The sequence below is a fragment of the Asterias rubens genome, chromosome 12, assembly GCF_902459465.1.
Source record: "Asterias rubens chromosome 12, eAstRub1.3, whole genome shotgun sequence".
Taxonomy (NCBI): Eukaryota; Metazoa; Echinodermata; class Asteroidea; order Forcipulatida; family Asteriidae; genus Asterias; species Asterias rubens.
This window is the reverse complement of record NC_047073.1, coordinates 10,239,795-10,256,844: the sequence shown is the minus strand read 5'-3', so window position 1 is coordinate 10,256,844 and position 17,050 is coordinate 10,239,795. Positions and strand designations below refer to the sequence as shown.

General features: G+C 36.7%; 1 protein-coding gene across 3 annotated transcripts in view; it reads left to right on the top strand.

Moving 5' to 3' along the window:
- The first annotated feature begins 78 nt into the window (after window positions 1-78).
- LOC117297360 (phospholipid-transporting ATPase ABCA1-like) overlaps window positions 79-17,050 on the top strand; it is a 72,718-nt gene continuing 55,746 nt past the window's right edge. For all 3 annotated transcript variants that reach the window (XM_033780344.1, XM_033780342.1, XM_033780341.1), the window contains exons 1-5: window positions 79-151; window positions 940-1,247; window positions 2,692-2,785; window positions 11,558-11,699; window positions 12,275-12,423. In XM_033780344.1, coding sequence (XP_033636235.1) covers window positions 1,182-1,247; window positions 2,692-2,785; window positions 11,558-11,699; window positions 12,275-12,423 — 451 coding nt within the window. In that variant the 5' untranslated portion in view covers window positions 79-151; window positions 940-1,181. The remainder of the gene's footprint in view (window positions 152-939; window positions 1,248-2,691; window positions 2,786-11,557; window positions 11,700-12,274; window positions 12,424-17,050) is intronic.

The window sequence follows — 17,050 nt, the reverse complement described above, 5'->3', positions numbered from 1 at the left end:
TGTTTCCAAATTGATTGTAATTTCGTGACTGTATGTTATTTCGCGTAATACTTTTTTTAATTTTTATATGATACGCAACAACAGTCACAGGCAGTATAAAGCAGCCCGCCAGATCTGGGATCATAACTTGTTTGGGAACCGGCGGTGCAAGGTAAGTAAAATTGTTGCCTATTGTCTGAATCGTCAGGTTGTAGGGTGGTATACTGTTCATCTCGTTTTTGTTTCAGGGTTTATTTCATAACATAAATTCTTGTGCACTCACTCACTGTAGACTGTAGTGTACACGTAGGTAGTTTTCTAGGGACTGTTGTTGACATTTACAGCGTACTGTGTGTGTGTGTGTGTTGTGATTGCTTAGTGCAGACTATGGTTGTCAATGTCAGCAGCTGCTCGCATATCATGCATAATTATGTAGTGTACAACTTTTAAAGCTGGTGTGGGTTTCATAAAGAGTTAAAGGCAGTGGACACTATTGGTAATTGTCAAAGACTAGCCTTCACAGCTGGTGTATCTCAACATTGTCATTTTATACATAAAATAACAAACCTTTGAAAATTTGAGCTCAATCGGCCATCGAACTTGCGAGATAATTATGAAAGACAAAAACACCCTTTTCATATATGAAGTTGTGTGCGTTTACGTAGATGGTTGATTTTGAGACCTAAAGTTATAAATCTGAGGTGTTTAAATTAAATTCGTGGAAGATTACTTCTTTCTCAAAAACTATGGCACTTCAGAGGGAGCGGTTTCTAACAATGTTTTATACCATCAACCTCTCCCCATTACTCGTTACCAAGTAAGGTTTTATGCTAATTATTATTTTGAGTAATTACCAATAGTGCAATACCCCTGCTTCATCATTTTCCCAGTTGTTTGAAATAATTGTTAGCTTTTTCTTCTGTTAGCGATTGTATAATCAACTGTTTTGTTCTTTTACAGGTCATATTATGAAAGTTAACTGAGTAGAAAGCTCACCCGACTACAACCAGAGAAGTCGTTCAAGTTCAAGAATCAAACGCCATTACAGTACCATGCTGACTTGATCCCACACAGCAGTCTCTGTAGGAGTAATTCTCAAGATGGTTTTAGAAATGACCAGAACCGATACTTTCTACTAAATTGTCAGAACTTTGAAATTTACAAACTTGTAGAATCTTAGACGGGTATTAGAAAAGAGCAAGATGAAGTTCTTCTCTCAGCTGTCACTATTGACGTGGAAGAACTTCACTCTCCGTCGTCGACAGAAGGTAAGCACTTAAACATTCAATGTGAGGTGATGCATTTAGCTCAAAGTAGGAACCAGGGTAAAGTTCAAAACTTATGCGGCAAGTTTTAAAATGAGAAAATAGACTTAGCTGTTGCAAACTGCTTTCCAACCAAACGGACCTACATGCACAGGTATGGTGCAAAAATGGTTAATGGTCTGACATTTCTACCCTAGCAGAGTCTTCAAGAAAGAATCTGCTGGGGTAGAAGCGTCAAGATATTAATTTTTGTTTGCAAGTTTTAAGCTGACATGAACTTCTTAATTCATCCCCAGGTTTATCACAAATACCACCTGGTTAATTTCGCACAAAATATGTCAACATTCTGGGAAGGAAACCGGAACGCTGTTTGCACTGTTTTCCTTCCCACAGTGCCATTTGACCATTGTGCAAAATCAACCAGGCAGTATTTTTGATAGACCGTATGAGTCATCCCTTTGAAATCTTTTGAAACAAATTCCCATTATGTTGCAGGAAATGGTACTTGTTGGTATAGCACAGGACTTAAATTTAAAGAAAATTTCCTCTGGACCATACTCCGAATTTTCGCTGCAGACCAAAGCATTGAGCTTTTGAAACAAATTCACATGATGTTACAGGAAATAGTAGTACTTGTACTTTGTAGGCACAGTAAAGGACTTAATTTCAAAAAAACCCTCTGGAAAATACAGTTTTGAAAAATATAGGCCTAGCTCAGAATTTTTACTAGACCCTTAAAAACATTTTTTTCACAGGACCTGTTATTTTGGTTACTTTTTTAACACAAAACACAATGTCCACAGATTTACATTAAACTTACACTGTTTGGAGACAATGATAGTAGAAAGCTTACCTTTTGTTTTGTGTTTAGCAAAAACTTCATTCTATGAAGCTGTGGATATCAAATTCTATTACCTATCTGTACGATTTTGAACTTGAAATTTGTTTGTGAGTTCTTTGCTTTTGTTTTAAAACATTACAGTGAGTCTTTGTAGCAAGAAACTATTTAAATTCAATTTTTCTCTGGCTTCATTGATACATTGGAAGTCGGAAGTGTCGAGCGGTTAAGAGCACCGAATTTCAAACTCTGGTGTTTCTGATCAGCAGAGTTTGGGTTCAAAAACCATTGCTTTGTCCTTCAGATGGGACGTAAAGCCGTTGGTCCCATGTGTTGTGTGTAACGCATGTAAAAGAACCCAGTGCACTTTCCGAAAAGAGAAGGGGTTCGCCCCGGTGTTCCTGGCTGTGGCTGTTGTATGCGTGGTAACTGTACCCTGTAAACCCTTACAAGGTGCTAAATAATTGGGTCCCAGAATTCATCACTGCATTGCAATTACCTATCGTTCTGAAAGTTTAGATATGTATTCAGCGCCTTGAGTACCTTGTTTGGTAGATACGTGCACTATATAAGACTTTGATATTTATTATTATTTTCTTTCCTTCAAAGTTTCGTCTCGTGATTGAGTTGACATGGCCAATCGTCATCTTCCTCATCCTAGCACTCGTCAGACGAGCGGAAATGCCCATGCCCAAGCATGAATGTGAGTTCTTCTTCTTTTTCTCTTGAACAAAAGAAAAGTCCGGACCTTAAACTTTGCCAGGGCTCGCCCTTGACACTAGCCTAGCGAGCGTGACATAGTCTAGTAGAACTGCTCTGGGCTAGAAAACACCACCTCTCAACTTGCCCTAAAGCCTAATAAAAACTGTGAAACCTACTTGTTTAAAAAGCTCCATTCAGATATGAATAGTACATTTTTAAATCTGTTAATTTATTTTTGAGTTATCAATATAAACCACAAGGGAAACTGACTGGGTAAATTTTGAAATGATTTTTTGGGGTTGAACAAGAAATTGACTAGAGTGGGATTCAAACCAACGACCTCCTGATTAACGTGCCGGTGCTCTACCAACTGAGCTATGCAGCACTATGTTGGCGGTGTCCCTAAAGATATTGACAAAAAAGGGACACCGCCAACATAGGGCTAGATAGCTCAGTTGGTTCGAATCCCACTCTAGTCAATTCTTTGTTTAACCCCAAACATGTTTTGTTTTGAGTGTTAGAGTGTAACTTTATTTGCCTATTATATCGGTTGTGTTAGCTAAATTGCATCAGAAAGATACACTTCTGACAGTGTGTAAAAGCATGGCTACTAAAACTTCCTGTGGGCAAATTAAACCCAGAGTTCGGCCAGGTTGGCTACTTAACAAAAAGTTCAAAGAGCAAGGCTTGTTCGGCCCTGAAGAGGCACAGCGATTTTCCTCTGGTAAGGGGCACTTTGTGCATAAAGGTATAAATTTATGTATAGGAACTTTGCAAAGATAACCACAGCAATACGCACAATTATCCCTTAGAGACCATTCATTTCTGTATAATCATCAAAGTTACAAAACCCTCAATCAATACTATTTCTTTTAACGAACCTTGTCGGTAAAAAATGCCTTTCAGTATTTAGAATAATCTTGCACAATCAAATAGGAAGTGTATGGAGCCAGGTATTTTGTAAACCATTTCCGGTTGACCAGGAACTTTTCCTACCACAATCCAAGGTCAACTTTCAAAAGGCACAACTTGAGTTTTTAACACTTTGATTCGAAGCAAGTTTTATAACACTGTGTGTCCAGTGGTTATAATCAACATTGGGCTGTTACAAGCATTAAGCTGGGCGATATCGATTTATTTTATTCACGATAGATCGCCGACCATATATCGCGATATTCGATATAATCGCGATTAATTAAATTTGACATCGTCAGTCTTCAAACTCAAAGTGAAAGTTGTAGAAGAGACAGTCACAGCATAAGAGAGGTGTTCTAATGACCTATTCTTCTGGTTTTACTCCAAACCTATGGGGTGCAAGATGTCTCAGCTAGAAAATACATCCCGATATTGCGACATTTAATCGTTATTGCGATATATCGCGATCGATGTATCGATATTTCGATTAAAACCAAATCGATTCGATATCGAAATCGTTTCCAAGTTAGTATCGCGATATTCGACAATCTCGTGATATTGCCCAAGCTTACCAAGCATGCATTTTTTTCCTCTCATTTAGACATTACACAGATGGGATTAATCAATAAGTTAAAAAAAATACTGGAATACAAGTACAGTGGATGATATTGAAAGGTCAGTTTAGTAGGAGGGTTGACTGTGGGTGGGTACTATGCAAAGTGTTCATACACCTGTTTACTATCATAATGCATCACATCACACTGGTAACACAGCGATACACACATTATGTATTGCAGGCTGGCATATTTGATTGAACGGACAGTGGAAAGTTTGACTGATTGCATTCTTTACCACATCACTGATTTGTTTTTCTACATGTTAGGGGGCCCTATATCATTGAAAACTAATTAGATGATATTGAATGGTCAGACATTGGGAGGGTATTCGTAGGGTCAACAATCTGTATTCTTTTATGATATCATTGGAGGCTTGTGTAAGCCTGTCTGTCATTCAAAACAGAAGTGGATGTTTTTTAATTTAATCAGACAGTCGGATGGTTGACTGTGTACTGAAAAAGTAGGCATTTGCGCTACATGTTATCACATTGCAGGCTGGCAAAGATTATCCTAGAAACTACAGTGGAAAGTATTGAATGTTCACACAATGGGAGGGCAATGTTCAAACTTCTCAAGCTACATGCAGTACAATGAATGGCATTGGCCTGTATGCGGTGAAATGTCTCTCAATACCACCAGTATGAGAAAGCACTTTTCTAAACTGAAATCCAAATTTTGTTTTCCTTCAAAAGTTACCAATGACTTTACATTTCAATTCATCAAAATCGGAATTCCGGACGACGTTGACTTCCTTTGACAATCCCTTCTGTTCTTTCTTTGAAACTCTAAAAGTTGAAGGCAGTACACAAAGTGAACTACTTCATTGGTAACTGCTATACAAATGTTGCTTACATTACTTGCATGTGTGCATTGTTACCGAATAAAATCGCGAGGTAAAATATGAACTATTTCATTTCATGAGGCGAGTGGAGTGAATACCAAGTGATTATGTTTTAGGACAAGGCACAAACAAAATGCATTCGGTATTTGATTTTAATAGAACACCCATAGATCCATGTGATTTGAATTTGTTTAAAACAACAAGCACAGAATTGACATGAAAACTGGTCCCACACCCATCTTCTGAAAATTCTGGCCGGAAAATCTTCCGACAGGGTTGTTTGTAAGAAACCAACTTAATCAACGCGAATTGTCCCAAGCATCGTATATTTATCAGCAAACATTGTAGCAGGCCTCGAAATAATCCAAGGCAACCTCAGCAATTCAGCCATTTTGAGGTATGGTGGACACCACAGGAGTGCACTGTTACGATTTGGGTGTATACTGGGTGTATACTGGGTGTATACTGGGTGTATACTAGGTGTATACTGGGTGTATACTGGGTGTGTACTGGGTGTATACTGGGTGTATACTGGGTGTATACTGGGTGTATACTGACCCAAACCTAGCAGTGTCATAGTATCGTGTCCGACATAAATCTCAAAAAGGCTTATTGCCGTGGTGCTCTGTGCGTTTGATGCGATGGTACCCTCTGTAGGTAATCCAATACAAACGTACTTTTCCTCATCTACGATCTACATCTATGCCAAAGCCTATAATAATAATAATAATAATAATAATAATAGTAGGTATTTGTAATGCGCCAAATCAATCTTTACAGATGTTCAAGGTGCAAGCAGAGACAATGTAAACACAAAATTACATATGTACATATCCAGTGAATGCTAAACAAACAATAACAAATAAACAATTTAATAGCACCATTTAAAAACAAAAACAATGGGAAGAAATCAGTGGAGGGAAACCACAACCAGACCTGCAGCATTTAGCCAAAGAAAGTCCCGCCAAAGCCAGTCTCTCTATACAGCATCTGGACAAGGGGTTTTGTAGATGAAGAGTGTAACCAAACTACCGGCTACAGCTATTATAAGCTAAGAGACTTTTGCTGAGTATTGCTAGAGTTTAGCCATAGCCGTAGCTGTAGCCGCCATTTCAGGTGCCTCCTTAATTTCACGCAGCCATGTGTTTCAAAACAATACAGGTTGATTTTCTAAAGGCAAACGGCTCATAATACAGTAAACAAACACCTGTGCACCATATGTTCTCTCAGTTCCAGAATGTACTGCTAATTACTTTCCATTCAAATGCAGGTAGTGTACGCTGCCTTGACAATGTTTAACATGAAAGTTAGTGCCAGCCTTAATGACTTAAAAAATATATCTTTTTTTAAATGTTCAGGGTCGATACATGGCTTTTTTATAATGTATTTCAGATGCAAAATTTCAGATTTATATCTACATGTAAATTTAGATTTGTTTTATGTCTGTGTGGGGAAAAAAATAGTTTGTTATTTTTTTTTTTTTTTAAATGTACATAACACATGAAATTACTAACAACATTGAAATCCTGCATTTTCAACATGGGCAGGTCTTGAAATGAGCACTGGACGGTAGGCTCGAGGCCGGTGATTGTAGCATCGGGCCAGGAAACTCAAACTCAAACACTCATTTTTTCAATTGTATAATAATTGTAGGCTCATTGTGTGTGGTATCTAATTGTGACAAAAATCAGATAAAATCTTTAAATTCTCTTGAGTATCAAAGTAAGTCTACAGTAGTAAGTACATGTACGTTCATAGACAAACGAGATTGATGTGCATGTACTATATCAAGATCTTTTCTTAGAGGAACCGGTACCTTGGATTGGTCGAGTTGGTCTTTGAAAAGCGTTTGTAACCATTTGTTATAAAATGCATATGGGTAGAAAGATGTTGTAAAAGTAGAATACAATAATCCACACAAATATACCTCAAAATTGCGTGGTTTTCTTTTTACCTCGTCGACTAACACGGTCGGCCATTTAGGGGAGTCAAATAAATGGCTGACCGTGTTAGTTTGCAAAGCAAAAGGAAAACCACGCAATTTCAAGGCAAACTTGTATGGATCATTGTATTCTACTTTTAAAGCATCTTTCCAACCATAGAAACGCTTTTTATAGACCAACTCATCCGATCGAATGCAACGTGTTCCACAAAGGCAGTGGACACTTTTGGTAATTACTCAAAATAATAATTAGCATAAAACCTTTCTTGGTGAAAATAGTGGGGAGAGGTTGATGGTATAAAACATTGTGAGAAACGGCTTCCTCTGAAGTGCCATAGTTTTTGAGAAAGAAGTAATTTTCCACGAATTTGATTTTGAGACCTCAGATTTAGAACTTGAGGTCTCGAAATCAACCAACTAAATGCACAGAACTTCGTGTGACAAGGGTGTTATTTCTTCGTTGACTGATTGAGCTCAAATTTTCACAGGTTAGTTATTTTATGGGGGTACCTCCTAAGGGTTTCATCCTGGTGTCTTGGAGGCAGTGGACACTATTGGTAATTACTCAAAATAATTATCGTCATAAAACCTTTCTTGATTACGAGTAATGGGGAGAGGTTGATGGTATAAAACATTGTGAGAAACAGCTCCCTCTGAAGAGACATAGTTTTTGAGAAAGAAGTAATTTTCCACGAAATTTGATTTTGAGACCTCAAGTTTAGAATTTTTTCTTTCATTATTATCTCACAACTTCGATGACCGATTAAGCTCAAAATTTCACAGGTTGGTTATTTTATGCATATGTTGAGATACACCAACTGTGAAGGCTAGTTAATGACAATTACCAATAGTGTCCACTACCTTTAAAGCCATTATACACTTTCGGTACAGACAAAAAAAGTTCACAGATTTACAAATAATTTACAGGGTTTACAGAAGGTAATGGCGAAAGACTTATCTTGAAATATTATTCAATGAAATGCTTTACTTTTTGAGAAAACATTAAAGCAATATCAATTCTCAATAGCGAAAATTACAGATTTATTTTAAACACATGTCATGACACGGCGAAACTTGGGGAAACAAGGGTGGGTTTTCCCGTTATTTTTTCCCGACTCCGATGACCGATTGAGCCTAAATTTTCACAGGTTTGTTATTTTATATATAAGTTGTGGTACACGAAGTGTGAGCCTTGGAAAATATTGTTTACCGAAAGTGTCCAATGGCTTTAAGTAGGTTAATGACTGTCAGCCCTTGTATTTGAAAACACCATGAACAGATATTACTACACATAATTAGCTTAGTTTTCTACATTATATATTACATTCAGCATCGTTTGAAATGCTATAAATTTCTGTAAACGTTTGAAACTTTTACTAAATTACGACTTGCCTGTGAGTTTTTTATTTGCCCCATAAAAATCAAACAAACAAAATACATTAACTGTCAAAAACTTAATGATGATTGTTTTCAAGTTTTTATAGACCAGTCGAGTGATCAGTAAAATGTTCACAGAACGTTTTGGGTAGTGACGTCAGACTTGTCCACGAGTCACTTGATCAAAGAGATGTCCTGTTAATTGTGCAACTCTGATCCTGGTACTGAATAGCACTGGAAATGGAATTGAAAATGTTTTGTTTACAATATATGCACCAGACCATAGAAGTACCATGACTAGCATTAGGCGGAACTGAAACCTTGTACATGGCATATTACACCAAGTACCTTCCAGTGAAGGTCATTTGCTTATTTATAGTTGAGATTTCTTGGGCAGTAGTGAAGGAGTTCTTGTTGGAAGGAGAAGTTTGTTTTTGTACTCAAGTCCTTCAGACAGCCTTGTAGTGGAAAAATAAATACACACAAGTTGTCTGTTGTTTTGATACAGCTTGACTGTATACTGTGTGAATAGGATAGTTGCTTAGAAATGTTTCCCATAAAAGGTTGAATACCCATCAAAAGTTTCCGTCAAAAGTTTAACTTCAAGACATCTTCCATCAAATGTTTCCCATTAAATGTTTCTCATTAAAGGTTACCCATCAAATGTTTCCCATCATAAGTTTTCAATCAAAAGTTTCCCATCAAAAGTTCCACATCACATCACAAGTGGTCTGTAGGGGCCCAACTACTGTTGTATGTGATAGGATAATTGCTTAGAAATTTATTGTTTTATTATTTGATTTCCCACCGCAATTCACAGACTAATGTTTACATTACCAAATTAAATGAAGGAGCAAAAGTATGGCACAATTTTGTGTGTGAACTTCTAGCCCTCATAAAGTTTATTATACACCATAAAGCCATTATACACTTTTGGTAAACAGTGTTGTCCAAGTCCCACACTTCGTGTATCATAACTAATATATAAAATAACAAACCTGTGAAAGTTTAGGCTCAATCGGTCATCGGAGTCGGGAGAAAAATAACGGGAAAACCCACTCTTGTTTCCGCACGTTTTGCAGTGTCATGACATGTGTTTAAAAAAAATCCTCGCTATCGAGAATTGATATTGTTTTGCTGTTTTCTCAAAAAGTAAAACATTTCATGGACTAATATTTCAACAGAAGTCTTTCACCATTACCTTCTGTAAACCCTGTAAATTATTTGTAAATCTGTGAACTTTTGTTTTCTTTTTCTGTACCGAAAGTGTATAATGGCTTTAAATTAAACTATTCTTAAAAGGCATCCGTGTTAATACTTTGAGGCCACTAAGGCATGTGGTGTCCCATTAAAAGTTTCCCATACAAAATTCACCATCAAATCAAAAGTATCCCCAAAAAAGTTACCCACCCAAAAGTTTCTCATCAGAAGTTTGTCATCAAAAGTTTCCCATCAAAAGTTTTGTTTTTATTATCAACAGTTTTTCATCAAAAGTTTCTTATAAAAGTCAAAAGTTTCGCATCAATAGTTTCCTATCAAAATTTTCCAACCAAAAGTTTCCTATCAAAAGTTTCCTTTGAAAAGTTTCCTATCAAAAGTTTCCTATCAAAAGTTTCCCATCAAAAGTTTTTCACCAAACCTTTCCCATCAAAGTTTCCCATCAGAAATTTCCCATCAAAGTTTTCCATCAAAAGTTGCCCATCAGAAGTTTCCCATCAAAAGTTTCCCTCTTGAAAGTTTCCCAATCAAAAGTTTCCTATCAAAAGTTTCTCACCAGACGTTTCCCATTGACGTTTTCCTGTCAGAAGTTTCCCATGAAACGTTTCTCATCAATAGTTTTTCACCAAAAGTTTCCCATCAAAAGGTTCCATCAAAAGTTTCTCATCAAAAGTTCCTCATCAAAAGTTTCCTATAAAAAGTTTCTCATCAAAAGTTTTCTATCAAAAGTTTCCCATCAATAGTTGAGCAGTGAATTTCACTTAGTTGCGTAGGCAGGTTACTCTGCAAAATACCGAAACACATTGGCAGAGCCTGCTTTGTGGTAATGAAAACCCACATTTTGGGATCAAGTTGATATGCCAAACTAAGCACTTGACATGGCATAGGGGGCCTATACTTGTTGATAGGGCCTGCAGTAACATCTCCATCAGCAAGACAACTTCCTGAACAAGGTTTTTTGAGGATTTGGACTGACACTGGGCCTTCCTATTTCATTGCCTGCTAACAGTTTTATGTGTTTGAACATGGCCATGGTTTGAAGTAACCAAATACTTTTTTCTTTAGGATGGATGTCACGTACCTTGGGAATTTGGTTTGGAATGGGGGGGGGGGGGGGGGGAGTCAACTCTAACCTTTCATATGCTAGACCATGCCCGGATGTTTCAGGGTGATAGCCCTGTTCTTGTAATATGATACATGAATAAAATACCAGTTGAAATAAATTAAACAAAGTAGCTGTACACAATGCAGTGTAACCTTCCCATAACGACCAACGCCAAACACTCTATGATTTACTTCTGACATATAGCTCTAAATAAATCAGGTGGTTTTAGTTGAGAATTTTTCAAATTTTTAAAGACCTTGTGTATGTCATATTCTGAACTCAACCATATCATTATTTGTACACAATTATCATACATCTTGAATTTAAGTTAATAGCCAAGGCTTGTACCTTGCTCCTGTGAATCTATATGTATGGGTGGTTTTGCTCTAGGGCAACCACGGTGCAGCCGTTATCTGTGGTGCACCTAAGGTGAGGGGGCGGGGGCATGTGGTCCCCAAATTGATGTTTGCATGAAACTCACTGTGAGAATTTGAGATGCACAGAATGTTTCCCCCTCCCCGTTTTCCTTGTGATTCTGGTAACTAAGCAAGTTGTTGCACCAGACTTTATTCAAATCAAACTCGCAATTGGCGTATTAACTGACATTTCTTCATCATCTTCTCTAACTACCGAAGGATCTTCAGGCCTACAGGTCACAGTGGTAGTTGCCATGAGAATCCCTTGGCTTCTTTACCAGAAAGATACAACAATAAACAGTGGTTATATTCTTTACTTACTGTCTCATGTATCATCCACAGGTCATTTCTTGAGCAAGGCGTTGCCATCAGCGGGACTCCTGCCTTTCTTCCAGTCATTCATGTGTGACTTCCAGAGTGAATGTCACGAAAACGAGACTTATGGAGAGCTTAAAGGGAAAGTCAACAATTTTAGAGACTCGGGGTAAATATAAACCATTGTTGATTTTCTTAAGAAAGTAGTTTTTATAACCAGACATTTTTCTCATCAAATGTTTGGGAGAGGGCAGTATTTTTTCCCCTATTTTAAAACAATTATTTTCATTTATTTACTTGTTTTATTTTAAAAACAAGTTATTTGATTTTCTTTTATTTTTATTTATTAATTTATAATTTTTTCAATAGTATATACATATATATATTATATTTTTTTTTGGGGTGGGACAGTCAGAAGTCGTACCCTTATTGCAGTATAGCCAGGGATCTTGCACGGGATCATTTCCCAACCTGGGATGCAATGTCCAGCATTTGACATTCCCTCAGGAGATTTTGACCTCATGTTTGTATTGTCTTTAAACAGAAAGTAATAATAATTCAATTACAATAGAAACTGACCAGGTACAATTTAACTGTTTGGGGTTGATCGTGGAAAAAACGACCAGAGAATAATTTGAACTTGCAACCTCCTTACTAACATCATTACTGTGGTAACAAACAAAATATTGTTTGCTGATTAGCTAAGATTTTTTATCTCTGTCTTGCACCCCACCTTCTCCCAAGGTTAACAAAACTAGTTGACGATGTCGAGGTTATCCTGACTAATCAGACAACGGTAGACACTCTAATGAAACTTCTCGCTGAGCTGAGTGAATTGAACAAGCTACTGCCGTTTCTGGACGGGTTCAAGAACATCACTGACGCTGTTCCTGGTAAGTTACAACTCTTACTCTTGGTCCATTTTGGGCCCAATTTCTTAAAGCCTGTACCCACAAAAAATTGCTTAGCATGAAATTTCTTCCTTAATAACACACGATTTCCAACCAGATTTTCATGTAATTTTCAGGATAGGCAAACAACAGCTGAATGTCAGTCACAAGCAATATGCAACAAATTAAAATTTGGTTGGTAATCTTGTTTTTTTATCAAGGAAGAAATTGCATGCTAAAAAGCAATTTTTTTGTGCTTACACGCTTTTTGAAATTGGGCCCTGGTTAAAATAATTCCACATTTCCTTAGCTAAAGTAGGATTTGAAACTTTGCATGATGGGAGTACTATAAGGTGAGGTTGGCGTTGGTACCATGTGTAAATATCTTTTGAGCAGTATTGGTTCTGAAAAAAAAATAGGTGGTTGACAACTCAACATTTCGATGGTATGATCTGGACGTTACAGATTCCTAAGAGTAGTAAATCATGGGGCGATAGGTCATTTTACCATGCTGGACCCACACTCTGGAATGATTTGCCTTTTCAAATTCGCAATATTTCTAATAATAATAATGGCTTCTTATAAAGCGCCCAGGTCCGTCACGCAGTGACGCTCATGGCGCTTCAACATTATTACCCCTCTGGTCACTGGGCCTTTAATCAGTCCTGACTAAGTTACAAACCACGTTGTTTAATGTCGCTTATGTGTTATTGTTCTTTGTCTTATTTTCTTTGCTATGTGTGGTTTCCCCTCTTGTGCGCCTTGAGCACCTCATTTGATGGATTTTGGCGCCTTATAAATATTCTTTATTAGTATTATTATAGATAGATACATGTAGATAGATAAAATGGTTTATTAAAAAACTGTCCTCACAGCACAAAGGCTGAATTACAACAATTTTAAATCTAAAAAGAAACCAGGACGAAAAAAACCTAAGTGAAAGTATAAACATAACTGCAAATCAAATGCTACCACAAACAGTGTAAAAATGAAAACTTAAAAAAATCTATGCGACAGTATTTTCTTGTAGGCACAACTATGTAGACATGACAAATCAGAATTTCTGTCACAAAACGGTCACCAAACTATGATATCAGAATATTATCTTGCCTGCACCAAATTTGTTTGTCCGCCTTTTCAATTACAATTGCCATAAGGTCAAATCTCTGGGATTTGTACGTGCCTCGTTGATGGAAGGTTAATATTTAGTTTTCTCATCACCTTACTGATGGATGGTGATGCAATGATTTGCACTGCAAGTTTATGGTAAACATTTGCTGTCTGCCATTAAATGCACCTGTGCAATTAGGAAAATTAATTTATTAAAGCCATTGGACACTTTCGGAACAGAAAAAAATTAAAAGTTCACAGATTTACAAATAACCTACAGGGTTTACAGAAGGTAATGGTGAAAGACTTCTGTTGAAATATTATTCCATGAAATGCTTTACTTTTTGAAAAAAACATTAAAACAATATCAATTCTCGATATCGAGAATTACGGATTTATTTTAAACACATGTCACAAGGGTGGGTTTTCCCATTATTTTCTTCTGACTCCGATGGATGACCAATTGAGCCTAAATTTTCACAGGTTTGTTATTTTATATTTAAGTTGTGATACACGAAGTGTGGGCCTTGGACAATACTGTTTACCGAAAGTGTCCAATGGCTTAAAAGAGCGATTATGGGAAATTATATATTTTTAAATGTTATCATTTTTTTTCAAATGTATATTAATGCATATTTGAGAAAATCAAATTATCTGTAGAGAAAAATCAAAACAAAACTTGCAATTTCTGTCTTGGCTTACTTTTGCAAAGGGTCAAGTTTGCATTGACACTCAACGGTTTTGCGTGCTAATAGTTTTTCATTTTACATTGAGTACAGGGGTATTTTATGTGTATGCGTAAAATAACACCACGCAATAAATTCCCCCGTCACGCCTATGTTTAAACACTTTTTACTGCGTTTATATCATCCGCTTAAACACCCCCATGTGATGCCCTCTCGTCCAATCAGAGTGGATAAACTGTCGCGGGTATTTATTAATGTGTGTTTCAATGTTTTGTAGACGCGCAAAAACCAAAATGTATATATTCACTTTAGTTATGAATTTACTCCTTAAAAAGCACACAGATGAAATGTGTGTGTGTGTAACACCTTTAAATAATGGCTGGCATATAAATCAACCTGGGTATATTAAATAAATGATTAACTGGACATGCTGGATGGCGCTACTGCTGTCAAGGATTGTAATTCTGCTCAGAGCAAATCAATAAATAATCACTTAGCGCTGTTTTGTGTACATTTACAGCAAATGTGTTAAAATACATGACATTGAAGCTTTGGTGTTAGAGCCACAGTACACGTTTGGTAATTGTCAAAGACCAGTGTTCTCACTTGGTGTATCCCAGCATAAGTATAAAATAACAAGCCTGTGAAAATTTGGGCTACATTGGTCATCGAAGTTGCGAGAAAATGATGAAGAAAAAAAAACACCCTTGTTGGACGAATTTGTGTGCTTTCAGATAGGAATAAAAGACTTCTGTCTTTTATTATTTTATGAGAATTTACCTCTTTCTCAAAAACTACGTTACTTCAGAGGGAGCCGTTTCTCACAATGTTTTATACTACCAACAGCTCCCCAATGCTCATTCCAAGTCTGTTTTTTTTTTTTGGATAATATTTGTTTTGAGTAATTACCAAACGTGTACCTTCCCTATAAATTTGGTTTGATTAAAGGAACACGTTGCCTTGGATCGGTCGAATTGGTCTTTGAAAAGCGTTCTGTAACCGTTTGTTGTAAAATGTATATGGTTAGAAAGATATTGTAAAAGTAGAATACAATGATCTACACAAATATGCCTCGAAATTGCGTGGTTTTCTTTTTACCCTGTCGACTAACACGGTCGGCCATTTATGGGAGTCAAAATTTTGACTCCCATAAATGGCCGACCGTGATAGATCGCGACGTAAAAGGAAAACCACACAATTTCGAGGTTTATTTGTGTGGATCATTGTATTCTACTTTTACAATATCTTTCTAACCATGTGCATTTCATAACAAACGGTTTTAAACGCTTTTAATAGACCAACTCGTCCGATCCAAGGCAACGTGTTCCTTTAAGAATGACAACAAAACAGGTTTGTTTTGTCACAAATTTGTGTTCAGTATTAGTGGTTCGCGTTCGTTTAGCTTCCCTGGGTCGACCCCGGTGTTTTGCGTGATTTTTTTCCAGGACAAGCGTGTGCAGATAATAACCCATGTTCGTCCTGGAAAAAAAAACACGTAACACATCGGGGTCGACCCAGGGAAGCTAAACGAACGCACCCAGTATGTGTTGTGGCTTATTTTGATTGCAATGTTCAATCATATTGAGCTTTTTGTTCTCAGGAACCAAACGATCAACTCAGATACACGATTAACCCAGGAATAAGTGAACAACTCAGGAATAAACAAATATCAGAAACAACCCAACCTCATAAAAGCAACCAACAACAGAACAGTTTTTTTTATAGCTATTACCTAGATAAATTGTTACGGCAATAATTTTTGACATTATCATTATAAATGATAATTTATAAAAGAACATTACATTGAAGCTAAATATTTTCATCGTCATTACGATTTACAAGTCAACTGTGAACGAGGAAATTAGTCACCGTTGATTAAACATTACACCAACGAGCAGAATGACGTTGAATCTAGGTTCAGATAATGACTTTAAAGGAACGTTTAGTGTAAACGGTAACATTCTAACTATGAGGGCTGCTTTAAATGGTTTTCTTGTTATGATTATTATTGGTTTATTAAAAAAACGTTCAAACATCGCAGGCACAGGCTGAATTGAGTTTAAAATACAGAGATTTATAAAAAAAACAGATTAAAAATTACAGAAAAACCATTAAGAAAATACAATTTGTTTTTATACATTAAAAAAGTAAACTGGCTAGTGCCAGTGACTGAAATAATAACAAATAATTGCACGGCAAAAGACACATAAAAGGAACAAGGTGAAGGGATGGTATGGTATGGGGACAAAAGGCATTATGTTATTATGAAATGTTATTTCACAAATGTTATTTCGCAAAACATTTCTTTGTGTCACTCTCAAGAAAAATCATCTATAATAGTTTTCACAAGAAACGATTTTTTTTAGAATAATTTTGTTTTCTTACCAACTAGACTACCGAGATTGCCCGGTAGCTTGGAGCAGTTCCCACCTGTGTAATATGCCTTTGGTATTTTTATACAGGACTCAGGAAAGTACTGAGTATACTCTACTAACACACATTGGTGTATGGGAAAATAATATTCTTTATTTGACATCGTAGTTCATCATGTTCAAGAATACAATTTTTTGCAGTGTTTTGTTGCCACAACCCTCCTTGGCCGTAAAAGGAATCTGTTCCATTTAAGTGATAGAACACGTGTTTCATGCCACCCTATTTTGGCCATACAGTAGTACTACTAGTGCTACTGCGTTCTCTGAATTGGAACTATAATTGGAAATGACCCAAACAATTATGGCGAGGTCATATAGAACTGTGCTGATCTAGGCTTGATATAATGTCACACCCATGCATGTGTGAAAATGGCCTGACAACTCAGTATGTGTGATTTGGTT